The sequence below is a fragment of the Myripristis murdjan genome, chromosome 12 (assembly GCF_902150065.1).
Source record: "Myripristis murdjan chromosome 12, fMyrMur1.1, whole genome shotgun sequence".
Taxonomy (NCBI): Eukaryota; Metazoa; Chordata; class Actinopteri; order Holocentriformes; family Holocentridae; genus Myripristis; species Myripristis murdjan.
In genome coordinates, this window is record NC_043991.1 from 9,008,667 (window position 1) to 9,033,454 (window position 24,788).

General features: G+C 43.1%; 1 protein-coding gene across 1 annotated transcript in view; it reads left to right on the top strand.

Annotated features, from left to right (window-relative positions):
• The window catches only part of whrna (whirlin a), a 153,350-nt gene that overhangs the window by 123,609 nt on the left and 4,953 nt on the right, over positions 1-24,788 (top strand). The window contains exons 6-11 of the mRNA XM_030065305.1: positions 3,835-4,047; positions 4,516-4,737; positions 10,608-10,682; positions 11,722-12,298; positions 15,161-15,327; positions 16,399-16,521. Of these exons, the coding sequence (XP_029921165.1) occupies positions 3,835-4,047; positions 4,516-4,737; positions 10,608-10,682; positions 11,722-12,298; positions 15,161-15,327; positions 16,399-16,521 (1,377 nt within the window). The remainder of the gene's footprint in view (positions 1-3,834; positions 4,048-4,515; positions 4,738-10,607; positions 10,683-11,721; positions 12,299-15,160; positions 15,328-16,398; positions 16,522-24,788) is intronic.

The window sequence follows — 24,788 nt, forward strand, 5'->3', positions numbered from 1 at the left end:
CAGTGAGTGTGTGCAGCGGAGACATCTGTGTCTTCGCACAAAATCTTATCTTCTGACAGACTGCAGCTATGGAAGAGGACCAGGGAAAATACACCCACTCTTTAAACTGGCAATGTGTTCCTTTTTGTCTGCTTTTTCTTGTTTACTTGGTTCATGTTTTTCACATTAATGCAAAGTTTGAGATGTAAAGTAAAATCTCCACTTTTACATGCTGAGCCCAGTTCAGTTTTATAAACCTTAGTCTGTCACAATTCGATTAATTCAGCTGTATCTGTCTGATGAAATCCCATATGACAAGGGTAGAAATATGTTTTTAATAGTCTTTGTCTTAATAAGACAAACTTCTCATTTGTGCTCTGGGCTGCAAAACCTGGAAGTTGAGTCACATAAATTTATTCATGTTTTTTTTTCTTTTTGTGAAGCTCTAAATGTTAAGTTCTGCTGTTCATATCTTTTGACTACAAATACATTTGTAGATCACTTGATGTATGTCCCAAGTGTAGTGCAGCTTTTTTTTTTTTCTTAGTGCAGTTTATTTTTCTTTCTTAATTGCAATTAAACATGGGGACTCTCAGTGTGCGAGGATTATATATCACATCCACCAAAGTTTCATAATGTTTTATGATCCGTTCATGAATGAAAACTCATTTACGGCGGTTTCATAACGCATTCTGCTAATTTGGAAGTTTACCAGTGGCTTCAGAGGAGCTGTTATATAATAGGTTTATAGATAGTAAATGTTAAACTTTTTCACACGGCAGAGACAGAACTAATTAAACTTTCTTAATTAGTATTTTAACCATTATCCGTCTGGGGTGGAGGTGGCGGAGTATGTAAGACCTTTTCCTTTTGCTTGCACACACGTTGTTGACACTTGAGACCTGTGTTGTGCAAGCACGATTTCTTTTACTGCCGGCTGCCGACACACTCCAATGCCCAGGCTAGTAGGGTCCCCTTAACCTGTGAGTGTTGGTACATAACAGTTACTGGACTACCGAGTGCACTTTTTCCAGCCAGCGCAGTTATCCCATTTGTCTCTGGTTATTGGTACAAGCTGATTTCTTAACTGCAGAGCGGGCTGTCTGGATCCATCCGTCATTTGACCCATTAGATCTATGTTGAAAGTGCTTTTTTCCCCCCATGAACTGAAGAACAGGCTGCCTCAATCGAACAGGGTTAGTCATCCCATTAGTCTGGTTGTTGGTAAAAAAAAAAAAAAAAAGAGCTTTCTGACTGCAAAGTGGGCCACTTCATTCCAGCAGGCAGCCATTAGCTTGTTGTTTTCAGATTTTACATGAAACCCAGTGGGTGCGATACAGGAGGTTATATTTAAGGCCAAGGTAAGTTGCGGTGTAAGTGTAAAGTCAGCCATTGTGGGGCTGATGGGTGTTGAGTGCAGGTAAAGAGGGGTTTTAGATGCGGGAATTTAATGTTGAACTGTATGGAGGCCTAATTCAACAAAACATCTGAAATGGGCCTAGTTGAGGACAGCATCCCGCAGCCACTTCCCCCGTTTCTAAAACATTTGAGCCATGTTCAACACACCCTGTGCATAAAGCAGACACTTGCCTCTGTATGTGTGTAGCTGCTGGAAAACACATTACATTCGCAATGTTAGGAGCTATCCAAAATCATTTAATAATCTATTATTCAGCATGCTTATTCTATCATTTTAGTGCGGTGGAATCAAATTATAACAGAGATAAGGCCGTGCCTCTCTTGTCAGATATCCAGTTCTTAGTTTCTCAGCCAATTTCTGATCTCGTCTTATCTCTTTTGCTCTCTATCGATCGGAGTGTTGACAGTGGTAGTTGTTGTTGGTTATTGTGATAAAACAGCCAATCACCTTATCTGGCACACAACAAAACAGCCGGAGAATGACTGCAGAGATGGCCTGCTTCCAGCAAACGGACCGGCGTTATTGAAAGTCTATTAACTGCGAATCGTGGATTTACAGTAAAAAGCATCCTGGTCCTGCATTTTAATGCTCCCGCAGGCAGACCTCATTAGCCTGAGACCGCAGGTGCTCCACTTCACTTGAGTGACTGTGGACTTCATTAGCTAACCAAAGTGCCAATCTGCCCTCTAATATGACAGTAAGGGACTGATTGTTCGCTTGCCTTGCGTGGTGTCGTTGGTTCACTCCAAAGTGCCCTTGAGTTAAGGAACCAGGACATGGATGCTTTAGACAAATGCTTGTTGTAAGCAGCGGGGTGATTAAGATTCAGGCAGGGTAGCAGGAGGGTTCACCTTGGGCATTAGACAGTTGTTGGCTCTGCTCGGGCCGGGACGCTGGAACAACTGCCACCGATAATACAGACGGGCGAGTGTGGGTGAGAGTTGAGCATGAGGTGAGAGAAGACGATGCCAGGCTGTTTCTTCCTGCTGTCTCCGTCTCACACTCTCTCTCCCAGAGTCTGTCTCTCTCGCCTACACGCACACACACACACACACAAAAACACACACACGGGTGCACAGACAGACACATACCCACAGCCCTGAAGCTGCGACTTTGAAGTGGTGTCTTTGATTAAGGAGTTAATTAAAGAAAAGCTGTGTGCTAGCAGATACTGGAAGAAAAGAAAGAGCAGAGAGAGAGAGAGAGAGAGAGAGAAAGTCGGGGAAAAGGGGGGCAGAGACAAAGAGGCAGATAGGGGAGGAGAGAAGTGATGGTAAGGCAGGGTAAAGGCAGCTCATCAGTTTCTTAAGTGCCATGGTTTTGTCCTTTTGATTGGCACCGGGCCCAGCTGGCACTCAGGGCAGGGGGATGAGGCTCTGACAACCTGCCTCCTTCGTCTGCGAATAGCACGACTCCAGCTCCGTTGTAATCTGCGGTGTTGGCGCCGTGGCGTGTAATGATAATGGATGATGGTAGGATAGCAAGAAGTAGGAAGTAGGATGATAATTTATACATTTGGGATGAAAGACTGATGGTTCGTTCGGGATGCGTGGGTGTAATTTATATTCTTGTTCTTCTTCTGTCCGCCTTGATCTATTTCTTGCCTTTGTCTCCACCCCTCCACCCGTCCAACACCCCTCCATTCTCCGGGTCTTTGCGGTTATCTCCCTCCATCTCCCCTTTCTGCACTGTTTCCTCCGTCTCCACCATCCCCTGCTCTCTCCTTTCTTGTCCTTTTCATGGCCCTCGTCCTCCTCCTCTTTCGTCTCTGTCATCCCCTTACTTCACTTGTCATCCACTTACTTCCGTCCTTTTTGTTGGCTCACCCTCCCAATTACTAACCCTCTCCACATCTTCCTCCCCTCCTCTTATTTCTCTCCTTTTCCTCCTCCGTCTGTTTGCAACCTTTGTCCTTCTCCTCCTCCTAATTCCCCCTTTTTACATCTTCTCCTCCTCTTCCTCCTTTCTGTCTCTCTCCTCCTCTGTTCTTGCTCACATTATTCCCATCAATTCCTCCCCGTTCTTTCCACTAACCCCCTTCCACACTCTCTATCATTCTTTCTCTTTCATCTTTCTCTAAACTATCATTTCGATCCCATCCGTCCATCTTTATTTAAACGCCCATTTCACTCCCACTCTGCCACCACTCTCTCTGACACGTCCTCGCCCCCTTCGTCTTGCTCCACTCACCGCGTGTTCTTTAAACTCCCATCTTATAACCTCAACCTCGTGTCTCCTCCTTTCACCCTCATCTCTCTTTCTCCCTGCTTGCCTTCACCTCACACCACCTTCATACCTTCTTCCACACGTTTTTTTTTCAACTCTTTCTCATCGCATTCCCACACATTTCCCCATCTTCTGTTTCTATGATCTTCTCCATCGAATAACATCCACATCCTCCTTCCATCTTCCATCTCCTCTATCTGTCCACCCAGCCTGTCTTCTATAAGGGTGTGGCGGGCTCCCAGGTGACCCTGTCCAGCCTGGTGAACCAGTCCAGAGCCATGCTGGAGGAGCAGGCGCGTCACCTGCTGACGGAGGCGGAGCGGCAGACCATGGGCTACTACGTGGAGGAGTACCGCGACGGGCACATCGGAGTGGAGCAGCTGGTCATGGCCCTCTTTGAGCTGCTAAACACGCATGCAAAAGTAAGGGAGAAGAGCTGTGGTGGTGCGAAATGGAGAGAGGAAAAAATAAAAAAGGAAATCAATTTTCTTTGTGCAGGAATCCGTGCTCGCGTGCCTGTGTGTGTGTGTGTGTGTGTTTTGTTTTTTCTTGTGTGATTGCTTCGAGGTTTGAAGTGAAGTTTTGAGAGACTTTCCAAGATTTATGCTGAGGCTTTTTGTAGATGCTCACTGTTCTGTTTTTTTTTTTTTTTTTTTCCCCTAACTGTTAAAAGTCACTTGGTTTTCCTCACAGTGTGCAGTGCTCCACCTCATAGTAAAACACAATATATCAAAAGTATTCCCTTTCCAATTTCTCAGCTACATTGCCTAGTTCCTTAGCTTCCCTGGTTGTACAGCCTCCTTAATGCATCAAATTGTCTACATACTGTAAATCTACCATCTTCCCCCCTCCCTCTTTTCCTCTGTATCCCTCTCAACCTCTTCCTCCAGTTCTCCTTGCTGTCGGAGGTGCGCGGCCTTGTCACCCCGCAGGACCTGGAGCGTTTTGACGGGCTCGTGCTGCGACGTGAAATTCAAGCTCTAAAGGCCCGGCAGGGGAGTGCAGGAGTGCCGCCCCTTCACCCGGACTCCCTGTCCATGGTCTCCTACCCGGACACCCTGACCTCATCTTCAGCCAGCTACATGACCAACACCACGCTCAGCTCTGCACGGGTAGGCCTCATGCATTGGTCGGATAATTTACTGGATATTCACAAAAATCTGTGTTTACGGATGCACGGTTTGCTGCATCCATGCTCGCTCTTCATGGTTGTTTCACGAGCTACATTTCCTTATAAAACCTGAATTAATTCCAAGTGAATAATTAAATGCAAATAGCCTGTACAGCATAGCCTCTAACTCTGTGTTGTAATTTGGTACCCATGATACACACAATAGAGTAATACTGGGCAGCTTGCATTGCAATTCTGGTGGAGTGCCGCTGCAAAACAACACTATTATCTAGCCATGTAACACTACTTCAGGTTTTGCATTTTTTCCTTAAAGCTATATTAAGGAATATTACACGCAAGTTGTTGCAGTAAAATGACCCCTTTGCAATGAGAGAGTCATCACTGTAGCTTTTCTTTCCTCCATGCGATTAACAGCCCGCTTGATGGTTTTTCCTGGTTTTACACTGCAAAAAGTCCAAATCTTACCAAGAATATTTGTCTTATTTCAAGTCAAAATGTCTTATTTCTAGTCAAAATATCTCATTACACTCAAAATAAGACATGATCACCTCAGAAATAACTTGTTTCAAGTGAATATTCACTTGAAACAAGTCAAAATTTGCTTGAAACAAGAAACAAATTTTGCCAATGTGAAACAAGCAAATTTTCACTTGTTTTAAGTGAAAATTAGCTTGAAACAAGTGAAAATCATCTAAAAACAATTTACTTCTGAGGTGATCATGTCTTATTTTAAGTGTAATGAGATATTTTGACTAGAAATAAGACATTTTGACTTGAAATAAGACAAATATTCTTGGTAAGATTTGGACTTTTTGCAGTGTAAAGTTTCTAAAGTTCAGTTTCGTCCTGAGAATAAGCTCTTCCTCTTCATCCTCTCAGTGCTTCAGCTTCATTCAAAGCTTCCCTGAACTGGCACATTTTGCAGCATCCAAATTTCCGATCTGTGCCTTTCAGTCAGCACCGCAGCCACAGAATAAGTTCATTCAAGCAGCGTACTTCATAGCGGAAAGTCTGCAGATAAATGTATCCTTCAGTTCCATCCAAAAGACGTATTTGCGTCCCTTAATTATCGGTTTTGTAGAAGTAAGTGGAGTTTGGGCTCTCAAACCCCCCCTAGTGGTCAGGAATTGTTTAGTGCAGATTTAATATAGTCTAAAACTTCCCATAACCTTTGCTTACCATTACTGTTTCCAAATGTGCTTTTTTTTTTTTTTTTTTTTTTTTTTTTGCATATATTAGGCAAAGGAATGTTTTTATTTCTTTGTCTGTCTGCCCACACCTACCATCATCTGCCATGCCCGACATCAGTGAACCAATCTGATTTAAACCCATGTCCATCTCCTACATTTATGTGACAAATGCATTTCAATCACAATTTATCAAATAAAGAGTTTATCCACCCCTAACTTATCAATCGAATACAATCCCTGTTAGGGATTGTATTCGACATTTTCTGATTTCGTCAAGCATTTTGTATTTGATGCAGCAAAATGTGAATTAAAAAAAAAAAAAAAAAAAAAAAAAAAGGCTTGGTGCTTGAGTTTGCTGCAGCTGTGATGGCTTTTTATCTTTTTTATCTTTGTTTTTAGGCCTTCCTCTCAATTCCATTCGTGATTCTCTAGTATTTTTTTTTTCTTTTTTTTTTTTTTTTTTTTAGTTTGTAAACCATGGTTCAAGTCAACAATTTGATTCAGTCCTTTCAGCCAAAATAATAATATCCACTAATAAACACGTGCATTAATGTATGACTGTATTTTCTTCTGAAATGTGGAAAAAAGCAGATTAGCTGTTATAGTATTCTGTTAGATCACCACAAGCTAGGTGTTTTTTTTGTGTGTGTTTCATATTGATGAGTCAGATTGATTCAGTCTGTTTATCTTTGTTCCATTTAGTCAGCTGAATGAATCCATCTGTTGCTGTCTTATGGGGGCATTGCAACATGCCTGCCACCAGGATTCTTCAGTTTTTTCAGACAATGTGCACACAGACGTAGCGCCAGTCACACAGCCCACTGCAAACCATTTTGATCAATTGCCCTGTATTTCATGTTTGCTTCTTGTGTCTGCCTCACTGTCTGTTTGGATTGTGGTCGGTAATTTCTTCATCTGGCTGTCTGCTCCCTTGTGTGTGTGTGTGTGTGTGAGAGAGAGAGAGAGAGAGAGAATACTGTCGAAAGGATGAAATATATTTTGGATTTTAACAGACTGTTCTAGAGAAGGTCTTGTTTTGGCAGAGAATTTGTCGGCACATGAATGACACTTTTCCACCGCCTCCCTGCCGAGTGTGAAAAATCGCCTAGCAGCTCTTTGATAGGTTGTGTTTTTCCACCGCGACACTAACACCCCACCTCCCCGTACCCACACCCCTCCAAAAACCCCATCCCATCTCGCCCCATATAGGAGAGGCTCCTCTGGCTGATAGATATGATGGAGGTAGGAACCGCTGCTGGAAAATAACAAACCCACACATACAGACAAATGGAAGGAAATGTAAAGTTTCCTGGGGACAAATTTGAATGAGACACACACACACGCACACACACACTCCCTCTCTCACTTCGGTGCGTGGTTTTGTAGTGCATCTGGTTGATGTGATTTTCCTCTCTCTGTTGTATTCTCTTCCCTGAGTTTACTGTCATTTACTTGCACACTCCTCATTAGGATGTTGTGCTCTTAAAGAAAGTTACTTGCTTGAAATGATCATTTCTCTGAATATTGCTGCGTGAGGATTGCTGTGTGTTTCCTCCTTCATTCTTTCCGGTGGATTTTTGTTTGAATGTGCACACACTTACACACACACACACACACACAGAAAAATCCCTGATTTTTTTTTTTTATAGGTCACGCTTGTTTGATCTTCAACCAGTTCAAATTCAGTTGCACTTTAACTGGATTGGATAGCCCATTGTTCACATTCAGCTTCATATCAGATGACCTTAGTGCACAATCATCATAAAAACTGATTTAAAAATATAATACTTAAAGGTGTGAAACAGACGTTCAGTGTCAGAGGTTAATTTTAAAAGTGTCAGGTTGAAGGTGAAGGTCAGGGTCAGGTTTGGGTGAAGGCAGGGTCATGGTTAAGTTTGGTTGAGTCATTCTCACTGTCACAGACTCTGTAGAGAGGCAACAAACAGACACTTGAGTCTCTTTCACACAGAAAATTTTGACACATTTCCAGGTCAGCATTTCTGGAAAGTAGTGTAGTGATTCTCAATATTCACATGTAATATATTTCTGGAACATTTGTGTGTGTGTGTCTGTTCACACAGGCTTTAACAGAGCCAGGTAAGGGGAGAAGGTGTATTAAAAAGACGTATCCAGATATATGTAGCAGGAACGAAATGGAAGTTACTGTGCAAGCAAAACGGTGGTCAATGAAAATTGTCGGGCAATGAAATATATGAATATTCTGCATGTTTATGACACCAAATATGTATTTTTTTTTCCCCTACAAAGACCGGGATAATGAATTTCGTTCTGTACGTTCTGTGCAATTTCTGAGCCTCTTCTTGTCAATTTTGGATGAAACTTTGGGAAATGATGGATTTTGATACCGAGGTCTGGCGTCTTGAAAGTAAGCCTGACTGGCTAACCACAGCGCCACCACCAGGTCAACACTGCTGTATCATATTTGATAAACCATTGAAGATATCGCAGTTTTACATTAATATACAAACATACAAAAAAAAAAAGAAAAAGAAAAGAAACAGTCACATCAGTTGCAGGGGACATGATGGTCTCTGTTGACTTCTTCAGTACTTAACGCTCAGCTGAGTGTGCTGCGATTGATTCACACTTACAGGACACTATGTGCATAGGCGTCTTTTGTCACCCGGCAGTATGTGCTTCATGGGGTAATCTTCCAGCTCACACTGACCCTGCCAGATAATAATGTGAATTTTTACTGGCTCCTCAGCAGGATAATTGACGGAGCACAACTTTCCTTAATAGCGATATTGCTCTCGTTGACAATACGGTTCACAGCTGTGTGCCATAACATTTCTGGAACAGAGAGGCTGTGTGAAAAGGGTTTCTGTCCAACGTTTACCTTTTGCCACTTGATAGTTAATTAGCTGACTACTAGCAGTAGACTAACCAAATAAAAATTATACAAGAAAAGTGTATTCAGCTATCCAGGTCAGGCTTTTTATTTATAATAAAAGAGCAGGCTAACCTGCCATCCGCCGTCTATGAAGAGGATCAAACCTCCAGGAAAGTGCGCCAGCCTTTCTCAGGATTTATTTCTGATGGGAGACGACACTGCTTCTCTGGTTTGTTCTGTTTTTCATGTTATTTTGTGTTCCTGATCAACTCCCTGGTATGCAGACTGCTGGGGCAGCGGACCCATTGTTCAGATTAGCTTCCACATGTGTGCCAGCACAGAAGCACACTCTTAGGAGGATATGCAGACACACACACACACACACACGCGTGCACACACACACACAGAGAGAAAGAGTTATGCAAATGTGTTAGTATGGATTTAGTATGAAAGTTTTTGTAGTTGTGGCTGAAAAGTCTTGTATACAGAGATGATCTCTCTATCTCTGTCTGTCTGTCTGTCTGTTTCTCTCTATCACACATACACACACACACACACACTAACCAGTGTCTAACGTGACAGGAAAGATTAAAAAAAAAAAAAAAAAAATGACTGTCTCTCTGGATGTTGCCTCTAAACAGAGCTGCTTATTCAGAATGATCAGATGGGCAAAGCCTGGCCTCCTACTTGCCCCATCGGACGGTCCATTTCCTCGTTGGTGTGTGTGTGTGTGTGTCTTTATGTTTCTGTTGGATGTTTATGTTTATTTTTATGCAGTTTTTCTGTATGTGTATATCTGTCTCTCTGTGTGTGTTTGAGAGTGTGTCTGTTTGTGTGGTTGTGGACCCACGGGTGACTGCTACCACTGCTGTGTAAAAGAGATTAGAGAGCTGGGTGGGTTTTGGAGAGGATAAAAACACTGGATTTCTGAGCCAGACTCAATGCCAGGTATACAGTCTACTGCATACCAATGCGGGCACACAAACTACTGAGGAAAAAGACACAAACGCACAGCGGCATAAAGAATCTGTAGACACGTGCAGGTGGACACACACACTCTTACACACCACTTTGCATGTATACAGTGCAGAGTGAGATTTCTGCATGTAGGGAGTCGATTGACTCTTGTGATAAATAAATTGGCTGTAAGTGCTCCCCATGTGGTAGCAAGTGGTAATTAAGCCAAATTGATGGGGCTTTTGTTTTGGTTTAGAGACAGAGTTTAATGAAGGGTGGCACGACTCTGAACTCACTCAACTCTTCGGCGCCGCAAACACTCACAGCTCTGCGGAAAATTGTCTCTTTTCCACCTCGGCAGCAGGATCGAGCCTCCAAATCCTGCTTTGTACCGAATTGATGCTTTTCATCGATTGCGCAGCATGTGCCCATGCTTGTGGAAGGGGACATTATTAAGTATGTGCGTGAGTGTGTGTGCATGTGTGTGTGTGTGTGTGTGTGTGCATGCCTTTTTGCTTGACTTACAAATAGTGTGCAGACTTCGAGATGGGCAAGCAAGTGCGAAGGGATATTGACTTCTTTCCTCTCCTCGGTGGAACATCCACCAAATCTAATTTGGACTTGACATTTGTATTGGGATAAACCTGAATCTGTGTTTAACATCCTCTCACAAGCTTTCTCCCCGTCGTGCTATCACTCTCATTCTCTCCCATCTGCCCCCTCTCCATTTTTTCTTCTACCTTTGCTCTAATCTTCTCTCCCATTTCTCTCCCTCTACCTGTATGCCTCTCTTTCACCTCTGCACCCTGCGTCCCTCTGCCTCCATCTCCATCTCTTCCTGTGTCTCAGAATGACAGCGTGGCGGAGAGTAATGAGGAGGATCCTCCGGAGAGTCTGGATACACTCCTACCTGACATCTCTCTGGTGAGCCCAGCAGCAGCAGCAGCAGCCGCAGCTTCAGCCTGATAAAGACGAACACAACATGGGAAAGGAGGGAGGGTTTGGAGGGATTGTGAGAACGTGGAAGAGGAAAAGAGAGCGAAGAATTGAAGGAAAGCAGTAGGGAGGGAGGAGGCACAGAGGAGATATATGACCTCAAGGCTTAGTATTGTAGACACAGGCTGAGCGGAAAAAAGTGTCTGCTCCTAATGGGAGCAAGAGAAAGGGAGCGACGCAAAGCTTTGACAGAACAAATCCCGGAGTAGCCTTTCTCCATCTTTTCTTTTCCTTGTGTGGGAAGATGAGAGTGGAGGATGCACCTCACATGCCCCCCGGCCCCTCTGATTGTCTTCCTAGCTCTCCATCTCTGCAACAAAGAGGCGTTTATTGTAGCACCAGAGGTTAAAAAAAAAAGAAAAAGAAAAAAAAAAAAAGATTCCTTGGCGAACTCAGTTTCCAGAGCAACAGGAGACACAGAGAGTTCTCTCTGAACAGCAGGGGACAAGAGGGCCGATGGAGAGAAGGCTTTTAGTCTGCCGTCGTCCAAGGCTACTTGCCATCCAGCTCATGTGTTGCTTTTTTTTTTTTTTTTTTTTAAATTACTTTTGATTCCTTTTCCCTTTTTTTATTTGTTTTTTTTTCTATCAAAAATCACTCCATGCACAAACAGGCCACTCATGTCTCAGTGTTGCTCATTCCACCATTTAGTTGTTTGTTTGTTTGTGTGTTTGTTTGTGGAGCCGGGGGATGCAGAGGACTGGAGGAATCCATCCAGTGAGCAGCAACATGTGAAACTTGTTTTTGCGATGTGTTAAAAGTCTCGAGTTGTTGTGTGCTTGAAGTTGGTGGAGTGAATGTGTGTGTGTGTGTGTGTGTGTGTGAGAGAGAGAGAGAGAGAGAGAGAGATGACATAAATGAAACCATCAGGACCCTGGGAGTGAGTTTGGTCTTTTAATATAAATGCATGTCCCCTGAATGTGTGTTTAAAATTGTTGTTAATGGCTTTGTCCTCTCCTCGCTTTAGGATGACGTACATTCCACCACAGCCGATTCTCCCCCTTCTTTCAAACCTCCACCCCCACCAGGGGTGCAGAGGCGCCCCAGCAGGCGAGACCTGGTCAACAAACGCTCCTCGTCTGAGTCTTCCCACTCGGGCTTGTACTTCACAGCCCCAGCATCACGTAACCACCACAAAGACCCCGGACACACCCCCGCGTCACCCTCCCTACCCCCCAAAAGAGACCCTCCCAGGGACCCGTCCCGGGACTACACAACTGTCCGAAAGAGAGAGCCCTCGGTTCCCTCCAAGAGAGAGAAACTCACAGCCCCTCAGCTTTCTATGGTTGCCCAACATAACATCGGTCCTTTCCCCAGGGTCCAGTCCCCGAGTAGAGCCACCAAGCCTGCCGCCCCCTCCCCTTCACCTCCACCTCCACCGCCACTCCCCGCTCCTCCCCCACCTCCTTCCCTGCCCATTAGCCCAGAGTCCAAGACCTCCTCTGCCTCCCCTGGCCCCAAACAGCGCTTTGTTACGGTGGAGGTGCACCGACCCAACGCGGAGCCTGACGTCAACGAGGTGCGGCCTCTGCCCCAGGCTCGAGGTGAGGCACGGGGAGGCTGGGAGACAGGACCCCTGGGATGAGAGGGAAATAGTGGATCACCCAAAAAAAAATCTCTGTTTTACCAAGCCTCACACACACACACACACACACACACACACACACACACACACACATACACACACACACAGCGAGTCTTCCAATCAGTCTTGTGTTCTGTTTTGTGCTCTGCTTTTCTTAACACAAGGGAGAAAAAAATGCCAGTAGGATTATATAATCCCTCTTGTTTCCAATACTAATCTTCTTTTGTCAAGATTATGGAATCAAGTGTCATTTTTTCAATTAGTGGGCTGATGGGCCATGTTTCAACATATTCATACTTTACACATAAAACTTAATTGTGAAACTGCATTTTCACTTGTTTTAAAGGAATAATTTTGGGCAAAATACCCCTTTTTCTGACTTACCCAGACTGAGATATTCGATGTTCGATACGAATTTCACTTCTTTGGTTCAGTTCCTATGGGTAACATTTCATGTTAGCTTAGCATAAAGACTTGAAGTCTGTTGGGGTCATTAGCCTAGCTCCTTAGAAGTGAAAAAATAAACCTTATAGCAACTCCGAAGCTGTCTTACTTACACGATGCATCATATGCATTTGTCTATACACTAAATAAGACAGGAGTTGCTATAAGGTTTATTTTGTTCACTTTGAGGGAGTTAGGCTAATGATTCCCATTAGACTTCAAGGGCTCTAGTTTCACAGACCAGGCGAGGCGGGGGCGTAGCGCAGATGCGCTTCGCCAACTGGGTGTGGCCAGGCGGATTTTCCAAGTTTGGCACGCCGTTCTCGGTGGCGCAAGTACTCCGCCGTCCCTCCTACCGGCGGAGGGGAGGAGAGAAGGCATGGAGTGGGTTTGACACAGCCGATTCACATGTAGCCAATCAAATGAGCCCCTGTCCTTGCCTTTAAAATGCGCTGCGCGAAGGCGTAATGAAAGTTTACACAGCTGACATGGTCTATTGCTGCGGGCGGAGCGGAGCTCAGGAGACAGGCGCGGAGCGGAGACCGGCGAGCAGTGCGGACACGTCACCAAAACCTCACAGGCAGGCTTCCGGAATGTCAGGCACATGAACGATGCAATAAATACCGAAAAAAACACTATTCAATGCTACGATCACAATCAGCACATACATATATCTCCATATCAACTGTCCTGTCACAGCTGATGTCAGATCAAAGGAGAGTGGCACCGTTTGTGCTGATTGTGAGGTTTTGGTGATGTGCACCAGCCAGCCAAACTTCCACTGCGCCAGCTCCGCTCCGCCTTGCGCTGAAAGTAGACGTGGTTTCAGATGGCGAGCTTTTGGCGCACCTCAGCAAAGCCTTTTGGCACGAAACTGTCACTGCGCCAAGCCGAATCTGTCGGCACCTCCCCCCGCTGCGCCGCCACTCCCATCTCGGCGAACCTCCGCCTGCGAAACTTGGACACTGTCCGCCTCTGCCGCTTCGCCGGTCGAAACTAGCTCTGCGCGGGGTTCGCCTAACTGCGCCACCCCGCGCTGCGCCGGGAAACTAGAGCCCCAAGTCTTTATGCTAAGCTAACTTAAAATGCTACCCATAGGAACCAAACCACTGGACGTACAGAGGTGAAAATGGTATTCCTTTGAGAAAAATGAGATTTTAAGGCTGGATATGAGACTAGATTACCTTTTTAGATGGATATGCTTTGCAGTGTGTTTTCCATTCATTAAATTTTTAGTAATGACAAGCATTAATTTCCCAGTTTTGGATCAATAAAGTAAATCTATCTATCTATCTATTTTATTTGGCTTTGATGCAGAAGGCATGCCAATTGATGAGTGGGTCTATGAGTTTTATATGGCAAGCTTTATTATTGTGTCATTGCAATTACAACCCCTTACTAATTAGCCCTGGATAGAGCAAGATCAGCTATAAAGGCTTGAAATTGAATAGGAGCAACTGAAGACTGTGCTGAGTTGACAGACAAATAACACAGTCGGCCAAAAACATCCTTATGTTTAATCACTCCATCGCAGCATACATGAATCTGATCATATTTCTAAGACTTTTTGACAGTTCCAGTCATGCAAAGTTTGAGATATAGTATTTAATATATCATTTATCATTTTATTATATCAAGTTCAACTTAATATATTTTAATATTTAAGTTAAACTTCTTGATTTGCCTCACAGAAACATCATATCTTATTTAGAGGTAACAGCTTCAGTACACGCCTCGCTAATGAAAGACTCAAATGAGGTAGCTGGGATTTACTTGCTGATGTTAGCAGGATATTGACGCATTTATTCACCATATCTTGTTTACAGCTGATTTTCACAGTCTGATTTTTTTCACAGTCTGCATAAAATCAAGTAAATATTCAGATTATTTGGGGGAATGAAGATGCCGGAAAGCATTATGTGTATAATCTGTCCAAATATATACTTAATTAGACTTAACATGCTTATATGAGCAATAATCCAGAACACTATGTGCAATTACCAGGGCATGCAAAACATTAATCATCCTGACGAGTCATTTAATCCTGTATTCAGCCTGAAAATCATGTTTTTTTGTTAAAACAAGGGTAAAATGGGGTTAGAGAAATCCCCCCTTTTGTACACTGCAGTTACACTTGAGAAAATTTTGAAATAAGGAAAATCTTCACTTGTTTTGCTGTAATGCAACTGGAAAGTTATTAAACAAAGTTGAACTGGAAGAATTAAAGTATTTCCTCGCCTAAGTGGTGGATTTTTTTCATTCAGTGGTTTGTAAAGATACGATTTTGAGACTGACTTATAAAGAGGTACAGTTTTTGCAGTTTGTGTAGCTAAAGGTAGATGAGTCGCTGACCTCTTCTTTCCCTGCACCCCCTCAGGAGGCACCCTGTCTCAGCTCTCAGACAGCGGCCAGACCCTGAGTGAGGACAGCGGGGTGGACATTGCTGAGTCAGGGCACATCAGCAAAGACAGCAGCCCCCATTCTGCACGCACTCGACCCCCCCGAGACTCCCAGGGGGGCGGGGGGGACACCCCCACCAAGCCGGTGAGGAGACGCTTCAAAACAGAGATGAGCCAAAAATGGATAGACGCCTGAATGGATGAACTGATTAACGGATTAGACTCTGGGGAGAGAGAAATGTATCTGATGCAGTGAGAGGTGTACGTGTGTGTGTGTGTGAGTGTGTGTGTCTCTGTGTGCGTCGTTTTAATGAAAGGCGACAATTACAGGTTGATAAATAGAGATGTGCTTAATCGCTAATCCTCCTCCGGAGTGTGTTCTCAATCCTAACTGTGATCTCTTCTCTCTTCCCTCTGTTTGCTCATACAGACTGTCTCCATTGTTCCACTCATCTGTTAATTTCTCAATCACATTGTTCATTCATTCACTTGCGCTTTCATTTCATCACTCGCTGCCCTGTAGCATAGGAACGACTCTCAAATCCTTCCCTGGTTCTTAGTGACTGGTTGACAAGAATAAGGGTTGCCACAGTGCTGAAGTAAGGGTGCGGGTAAAGAAGGGAGGCTCATGACCAGGAGGCGGACGGTTACAATGCAATGACCAGCTGAGAAAATTAGACAGGGAAAGTGAAGAGTAAAATTTAAAAGCTGCTGTTTATTGCCCTTGAGCAAAAAAAAAAAAAAAAAAAAAGAGAAGAGAAGTTGTCTCAGTATGCATGTGAGGTGTGCTCTAAACAGCAAATGTGCTCATCAAAACTTCCCAAGCTAAATTAAAGTTAAATATGGGTAAAATGGAAATTAAAATGTCTATATTTCTGTCATTCTGTTCCACAAAGTGTGAAACTGTTACACTCAGTGATAATTGTTAAACATGATTGATCAGTCCTGAATACGGCACTGGAATATGTAGCTGCACACACATAGTCACAGCATTAATGAATGTACTTTGTGAAGAGTATGCAAAGACAGTTTAAGTCTTATATGTTATATGTTCAGCAAAGAAAAAAAGGATTAATAAAGGTAAAAAAAAAAAAAAAAAAAACAATTGAACCAATTGAACCAGACAAGAATATTTTCAATGCATTCATATGATTGGTGTATTGATAAATAATACAACAACAATAACATATGCTCCTCTCTCTCTCCCTTACCATAGCCTGGGCTCTTGGAGCCTACCTCCACGCTAGTGAGGGTGGCAAAGAGTGCCAGCACCCTGGGTATTGCCATTGAAGGGGGTGCCAACACTCGACAGCCTCTGCCACGTATTGTCACAATACAGGTGGGTCATGAAGAATGCGATGTAATACCTGCACAAAGCTGTTTCTAGCCTCTGCCTAAGCCGGCATCCTAAATACCATGCAGTCAGCTCCATTCATCAAAATGGTGAATAATCTCCCTGTATTGTTAGCGGTGTTTATTATTCCCAGGTGCTGTTTTGGTTCTCATCCATGGTACCGCACACCCACTTTCCAGGTGGAATTTGATTTCTTTCAAGTCTTAACGGATTCACAGTGGAGCTGAACTCACAGTGAGAATCCGGCTATTTTCCATCTCTTTTGGGGGGTTTTTGCAAAGATGATTATAACCTTTAATGACCTCCATCAAAAAGCTTGACTGCCTAGAGACTGGCAATGCATGGCAATTAGTCTTTTCACTATGTGGCAATTGCTATAGTATGACACTGGTGTTTTGTGACACAGGTAAAAATCAGCAGCGTCTTCTAGTGGAGAAAGCCTAGTACTTTTTTCAAAAACAAGTTAAGGACAAAGTGCAAATATGCTAATGCTTAGTTGAGGTATTTGAGTGTGTAGAGTAGCGATTAAAGAGTTAAGCGGAGTGTTTCTTTCAAGGCTATGTTTATAGTGACAAAATAAAAGACAGACAGACAGACAGATAGACAGATAGGCAGATAGATAGATAGATAGATAGATAGATAGATAGATAGATAGATAGATAGATGTTATGATATGACCTGGCTCTTTGGCCACAACAAATAGGGAAACACACCACACTTACTTTTGACTGGAGGATATGTGTGTGTGTGTGTGTGCAGGGTGCAAAACAAAACATAACAATAAACTAAAGTGCTAAAGTGGCATAACTGAACCAAAACAGCCAGAAAGAGAGTGGGCAGCAGCAGCAAGGTGATAGGGAGTTTGGCAGCGAGTCAGAGGGGGAGGGCTGCGATGCTGCAGCTTAAATAACCTGGGAACCCCTCAGGCCCTCAGGTGTTCCCAGTTACACTTATGATCCACCTTCAGAGAGAACAGAGGGACAAGTGAATCACCCAGCAACTACAAGATCACAACAGGTGCCATCACATCTATGTGGGAATTTCATGAGCATGTCTGGTTATACAGTGTACAATCACTGGAAGATTTACAGAACAAGAAGAGAGGTTTGCTATATTTGAAGAAGGCCACCGCTGCAACTGAGTGTACATGTATCTGACTGCCACAGTAATGTGCAACTCAACGCAGCCTTGAATCCTCTCAGGACTGTCTGTAACACTGATCGTTTCAAAAAGCACAGAGAAGCAGGGAGCTACATTTACATAGATCAGAGCACTGACAAGCTACAGCCACTGCCCACTCCCTATATATAAAGTAGTCTCTCAGCCTCCCACTCCAAAGAGGTGGTGATTGAAATAAAAAAGGATGCTGATTGCAAGGGGAGGGATAAAAGGATAGGAAATCAGCACATTCAAAATCAAAGAGTATGGAAGAAAGGATACAGGGAGGGTGACGAATGCAAAAGAAGAATGAGCTGTGTTCAGGGGAGAGCAGCAGGATTTGTAATGATGAAAAAGTGGAGGTCTGGTGGTGCTGGTTGATGGGGTATTTGATGGCTGTGGGAGTGAGTGGAAGGTCATGGGTCACAGCGGGACAACCTGGACATGTTTTTCTAACCAGTCCACTTGTGTTCCTATCAATACATCTGACAGAAATTTTCAGACAAAAGTCGGGAAGATGGGACGCCACCTTCACTTCTTTAGTTGCCCGCTCAACCCTTTCCCCTACGTTTTGTGTCCTTTTTTTGGCAATCAGGCGACGAAGTGTCTACTTATGCTAATTTTCATATCAGTGCTGTTTTGCTTCCAACATGATTGCATGTGTCCCAATCAGCCAACCAGTCACAATACACCCGACCTTATCAGCCCTGTAATTGGCTGATGGTTGTCTGGCCTCTGCTTCATACCAGTTTCTGCTATTCTCCAGTCTGCTAATGAGCACCTCGTGGCATTATCTGCACATGCCTGGTTTACTTGTCACACAAGCTGCATCGCCGTTTTGAGGAAAAGGCAAAAGGAACGGCAGAAATCGTCCAGGACTGCCACTTAAAGCTCGGCTTTTCAGAAAAGCAGATTAAAGAGTTAATCAGATCAAGTCTGCTGCAGGGTTTTTAAATAAAGTGCCCTATTTATCTAACAAAAATAATAGCTACTTTATTTGAATACTGGTTTGTGCAGTGTAAAATCAAACAAGCCAGTGAAAGATTAACAGAAAAAGATGCTTTGAAGAAGGTCATCATTGCACTGTATAATGATCAGATTGCCGTAGTAATATGCGAGTCAATAAAGCCTTGCATCAGCTCAAGACTGTCTGTGATACTGATCCTTTCATGAGCACAGAAAGTGAACGAGTCACATTTTAGAGATGAAACCACTGAACTCTTGGGCTACAGCCCTTAGTCTATGTTTCAAACTTTCTCACAGCCCCAGAGATGCTTTAGTGAGAGGCTAATAAAAATAAAAAAGGCACTGATTGCACGGGCTATAGCAGAAGAAATCGGTGCTTTCTCACAGTGGCATTCGTTTTTTGGGAAAAGGGCAAATGCAGCAGCATAATCTAGCAAGGGTGGTACAGCCTCCTGCAGCTCAGATAACAGACTTAGTTCAAATAAGTTAAAGTTTGTTTTACTATTGAGATGTATAGATTAAAAATGTTAATCAGGTTTATCAGATTGCACAGTTTCTAACAGATATATATGTATGTATATATGTATATTTGTCTTGTTCTAATGGGACTAGAATCATGAGTAAGGCAATGCCACATGTTTATAAGACAAATGATGGGGCCACCAGAGTATATGCAAATAAAAGAAGTCTTTACTTGGCTGCCAGACAGACTTAAAGTCCCAGTAGAATAGAATGGAGATACACAAAAGACTAACAAATAATGGGTTTTGTCTGAAAGGCCTCCTCTGGTATAGGGCGAAGTCCAGGTCAGGCATCGACTAGAAATAAGGAAGGGAATGGGGAGGGCATATCACTCCTGGAAACAAAGTGACACCACGCCTAGAACATGTAAAGCAAAAGATATGAGCAAGTAAACAAGGAATATAGACTCTAAATACATGAAAAGTTATAGGAAAAAACATACATTTCAGTTAAAAAAATATATTGTTATAGGATATGAGAACAAGTTCAGGCAGTGTTAAGAAGCGTGACAAATCCAACATTTCATTAAGTCCACACGGGGAGGTATTGTTCATACTATCTGTCCAAGTTGTATTACACTATTGGCAACAATAACATTGTACCACCTCACAGATATTTAGACGCATTTATAACATTAGAGCCTTGAGGTCACACTAAAGGAAAGTGGGGAAAGATTTTATTGCAGGCTCAGTTTTGAGTGAGCCTGGAAAACTTTGCTGTGTAACACGGGGAATAGTCCTGACACTTAACTTGATGTTATTAGGCCCTTGAGCAAGGTGCATAATCCATGGCATGCCTCTGTGCCTTCTCTCAGTCAGCACCAAGCAGCTAAATGACAAATGTATGTTTTCAAAACAAGGCAAGAAAAATCCATTATATCCACCTGAATCCATCCACTAGACATCAGTTTTATCCTGGGGACAGTTGATGCCGTCTTATAATCTGTGCTCTATACTGTATGGTCTCACTGCAGTAGTGGAAGTAAGCATAGTGGAATCATGCAGGGGTTACAAAGATTGAGCGCACTGCCACTGTCTGTATTTCCTATCTCTCTGGGCGCAAGGGCTCTTGCCCCTGGTCATCTCGATCATTGCTACTGAGGATGAGGACAGATGAGTAAGCCGCCGTGCGCCTGCCTGCTGCTATCAGTCCCCATCACGTCTCCTAGAGCAACAGCCCCTATCACTGCCATCTCCCCATCGCGATGGCCGACTGCTTCAGTGGCTCGCTGTAATTGTTGTGAGCTCAGTAAATAAGACAGGCGATAATGCAGTCCTTGTCTGGCAGGCATAGCTGGTGTTTTTAACCCGTCATAGTATCCCGTAATGAGAGGAGGTCTGAGAGTGTCAGAGGAGGAGGAAGTTGAGGCTGGCAGCAGGAAAAGACATTTTTATATGTATTTTGAGGTTTATTATAACCACAGGAGACTGAATCTCTTAGTTTTTTCCACATTGCTGTGACCTGTTGCAATTCAATTAAGATAATGAGAGAGGCAAAAATCAGTATTCCTGTATGAAGGAAAGTCTTGAATGAGTTTCTTCCACTTAACGCCATTTCAGATTTTCATAGATGTGATTACTGAGTTGTGTGCGTGTTTGTGTGTGTCTGCCGCAAACGAATGCAACACAGCCTGAAATGCAAATAAAAATGTTGTCTTTCAGTGCTCAGGACTTTCAGATCAGTATGAACTGACACTAACCACTTGTTTCTTTCTGTGTATGTGCAGTAATGTGCTGATTGGACTGCCAATTTACTGGCTCCTGTGACTGTTCTTGTTAGCGGCAGTAACCACCGTGAATGTACCAGGTTTTATGTGCCAGGATGCTGTGTCATCCCTGGAGGGAAAAAAAAATGTCTTGCATTTCTGAAAAGTCTCGAGATGTGTGAGAAATTATTTGACTTTGTCAACAGGCACAACCATACAGACACTGTAACTGCCATCAAAATAAAACTTTGCAGTGCACTTCCCCAACAACAGTTTGCCCAGCGTGGGTTTGCAGAAAGGCTGGTACACGGTGTCATCTCTCGGTCCTCTTCCCTACAAATCTGAAATTCAGGTGAAAAACTATAGCATATAGCTTGAGACATCAAAACATAATTAACTACAACTAAATGTAACTAAATGTAAGATAGCTTTATCTATCAAATTAGCAATCATACTCGAAATTATATTAATGATCTTGAAGTGTAGATTTTGCATGGATGTACATTGTCTAACTCATCATCTTCTGCTTTCTTCAATTCATATGTACAAAATTTGTTTTTTATTGTTATTTATCAGTAAATCAACTGACAATATATTGCTCAACTATGGCATAACCTAGAGTAAATAGCTCAAATTAATTATTCTTGTGAAAACTGCAAATCCTTGCCCTCCAAAACCTTGTTCCGAGATATGAACTCTGCAGCACCTCTCCTAAAACAATGTTTGCATCTATTAAATGGCTTTGAAGCTCCTTCAGATCTTTGTAAATAGACAGAACATTATTATATAGACATTTATGTATTTATGCAAATGATGGATCTTAATTGTTGATGTCGATGAGTTACTCCTAACTGAAAAGGGGACTGTTCCAAAAATCTGGACAGGACCTGTGGTCAAATATCTGTGGTAATGATGTTGATTGAAACTATATAGTGGAATTAACTGTGGGCAAAGGTGGGGAGGAGCATCACTGTCAGTGAGAAGATGCTCTTTTTGTAGTGAGGCAGTGTGTACTTGTTTATGTGTAGAACATGTAAGGACACAGCAGGGAAATACAAAAGCATCAGGGTGGTGGTAGGCAGTGAGGTAAGTGCCGCAAAGCTCTTTTTATTTTTATTTCTTCTATTTTTTCCCCCTTATTTTTTCTGATTAACATAGAGGTGTCAACATCAGTTTGCAAACCCTTTAACCAAAGTCATAGTGGAATTTGAAATGTAAACATATTGCTAGACATGAACTGTTGTCGAGTATAAATTAAGGAAGGGCAAGGCGGACTAATAGAAATTAAGACAATGGTGTGGGTGGGAAACAATTATTTAGGAGTCCTTTGTCAGAATGTTTCTCTTAATGAGGCAGGGAAAGTGCTAACAAACAGAATAACTGAGCTGTGAGTTAGAGGGAACCCAGATTCAGGACTCCAGTTGTGAGCTTGGATCCTTCCTACAGGACCAGGTTCAGGGGGCTCTAATAAACAAATGAGTCACCATGATTAAGGAAGTGGATTCTAGCAGTGCCTCAGTCTCAGGAGGAAGAGTGGCAGCAGGCAGGACTGCAATGTCTGCGGCTGTCCTAAGAGGATGTGACCTTGGAGGAGAAGTGGACGACATAACTAAAAATGAGCATCTGTTCAGGGTTTTTTTTTTGTGGAAGGACGAATGACAAAGATGTTCCAAGGATCTTCATTTTGAACTTTCCAAGCTGAGATCAGAGCTGAGATTAGGCCTTTCGATGTTTACCTCACACAGAACCTAGCCAGGGCCTCGATCCTGGGATTGATGGCATTCCACAGTTTTACAGACACGTATGGGACTTGTTGGGAGGAGATTTGCTGGTTCTTTTAGAAGTCTTTCTAGGAGATTTCTCTGCCAAGGAGCTATCTCCTGCCTGAGATAGACTTACCCTCCCCATAGGAAGAGATGCCAGAGGCCTTGTTTGTCCTCTGGATAGACTGAAGACTTTTTAGGCAGTCTTATTCATGACTTCCAATCTTATTTTGTGCCAGAGATGTCAATAATGGACAATATATTTATAATCACAAATATACTGGAACGGGCGAGGATGGAGCTGTGCGAGTTGTCTGCCAGGAGAAAGCATTTAATGCTGTCAATCAAATAGTTTTTGAAGCCATAAGGCTGCATTTACCGCTGAGCCTCTTCTCTGTGCTTTGAGAGCAAGGCTGCAAGAGATAAGGATATGTGTGTTTGTATTTTTGTGTACAGTCTTGTGTTTTTCTGTGTCTGTGTGTACAGTATGTGAGTGTGTGTTTGTTTGTGGTTGGCTGTCACTTACTTTATGCTAAAGTTGTAGCCATCACATTTAAGGCTGATGCTGCATACCAGACGCTGAGAGGTATCAGAGGAGTTTTGCTACTAGCTGAGCTAAATCAACAGTCTCCTTAATAGACAGAAGGCAAGGACAGAGACATTGAAGCTACAAGGGAAGTTGCAGTAAAGGGAATCATAAAGACATTAGCTATATAGCTTGGGTCAGGAAAAGCAGTCACTATAGGGATCGGGATGGTGGAGCAGTCAAGGTGATTGGAAAGCTGTCTAAGGGAACATTCACATAAGCAGTATTAAAGCCATTTGAATATAACCTGGGTGCATTTTCCCCTTGGTGGGGTTTGCTTGGGCAATTGTGAACACTTCCTCAACAGCAAGTGTGGAGCAATGCAACCAGTCTGAGACCGCTTGTGAGAAGTGATCTTTGGCAGCTTTCAAGGAAACTCTCGTGTGGATTTTAAATTTCGACTTTGGTTCAGTCAATGTACAGAGAGTGAAGTTAACATTCTACATTTCATTATCACAAGAATGCACTGCTTCACAAATCAGCACAATTTTAGCACGTGGACATTCATACTGAGCAACATCTTCCAAATGCGTTTTGGGAGAAAAACCAAAGCGGAATTACTGCCAGTATCACCAAACCCTAACTGCGACACCTGCTCCATGTCCTCTGTGCTCAGGAAATTTCCATGAATTCTGTGCACTCTTGCAAAAGGGTTGTTTATGTTTTCCGCCAGTATATATTGCTGACAACTAAATGAGATTTCCTGGTGCGTTTCCACCCCTACCCCTTCTCACATGCTCCTCAGCAAATGTTCTCTGTCCTCTGATCTGCTCAAATTTGTGCCGTGTGAAATTGAATTGGACCAAATAGAAAACAAAACAAAAAATATTAGTTTTACTCTGATTCAGACCAGACACATGGACTAATTGCTGGGAAAAAGCAAGATAAGATAGTAGTGGCTGTCATCATTAGTGCCTATACTAGGAGGAGAGTCCTGGCTGCCTCAATATCCTGGCGCAAACTGTGTGTAGAGCCTCCAAGAGCGCACTATAGGAGCTGTAAAGGGGGCTAGTGACCACAGGACTAGAGCTGCAGGCCTGTATCTCTTGATGCAGCTGGAGGGGTGTCAGCCATGTAGAGAAAAGGTGTCAGACAGGTAACAGATCATGAGGAGGCTGACCCATCACCAGTCTGTCTTCTACAACCCTGTCCGATCTGGCCACAGTGTTGCATGATATTTTTTTCATAACCTATCACCAGTGGTGGACAGTAACGGAGTAAATTTACTTGAGTACAGTACTTAAGTACAGACTCTGAGGATTTGTACTTTACTTGAGTATTAGATTTCTTTGATACTTATTACTCTTGCTCGAATACATTTCCAAGACAAATATTTTTACTCTTACTCGAGTAAATTTCTAGGAAGGCTGAAAAGTACTCGTTACTTTAAGGTCGGCTGTGTTTTTTTTTTGTTTTTTTTTTTCTAAAATACTATTGGACACAAGCTGTGTTTGTCAAAGAAGGAAACTTATCACAGTACACGTTCTCCACTGGGATCTACGTAAAAGCGGAAATACGTCATCCCCTACCCATATAAGGATAACGCCAAAGT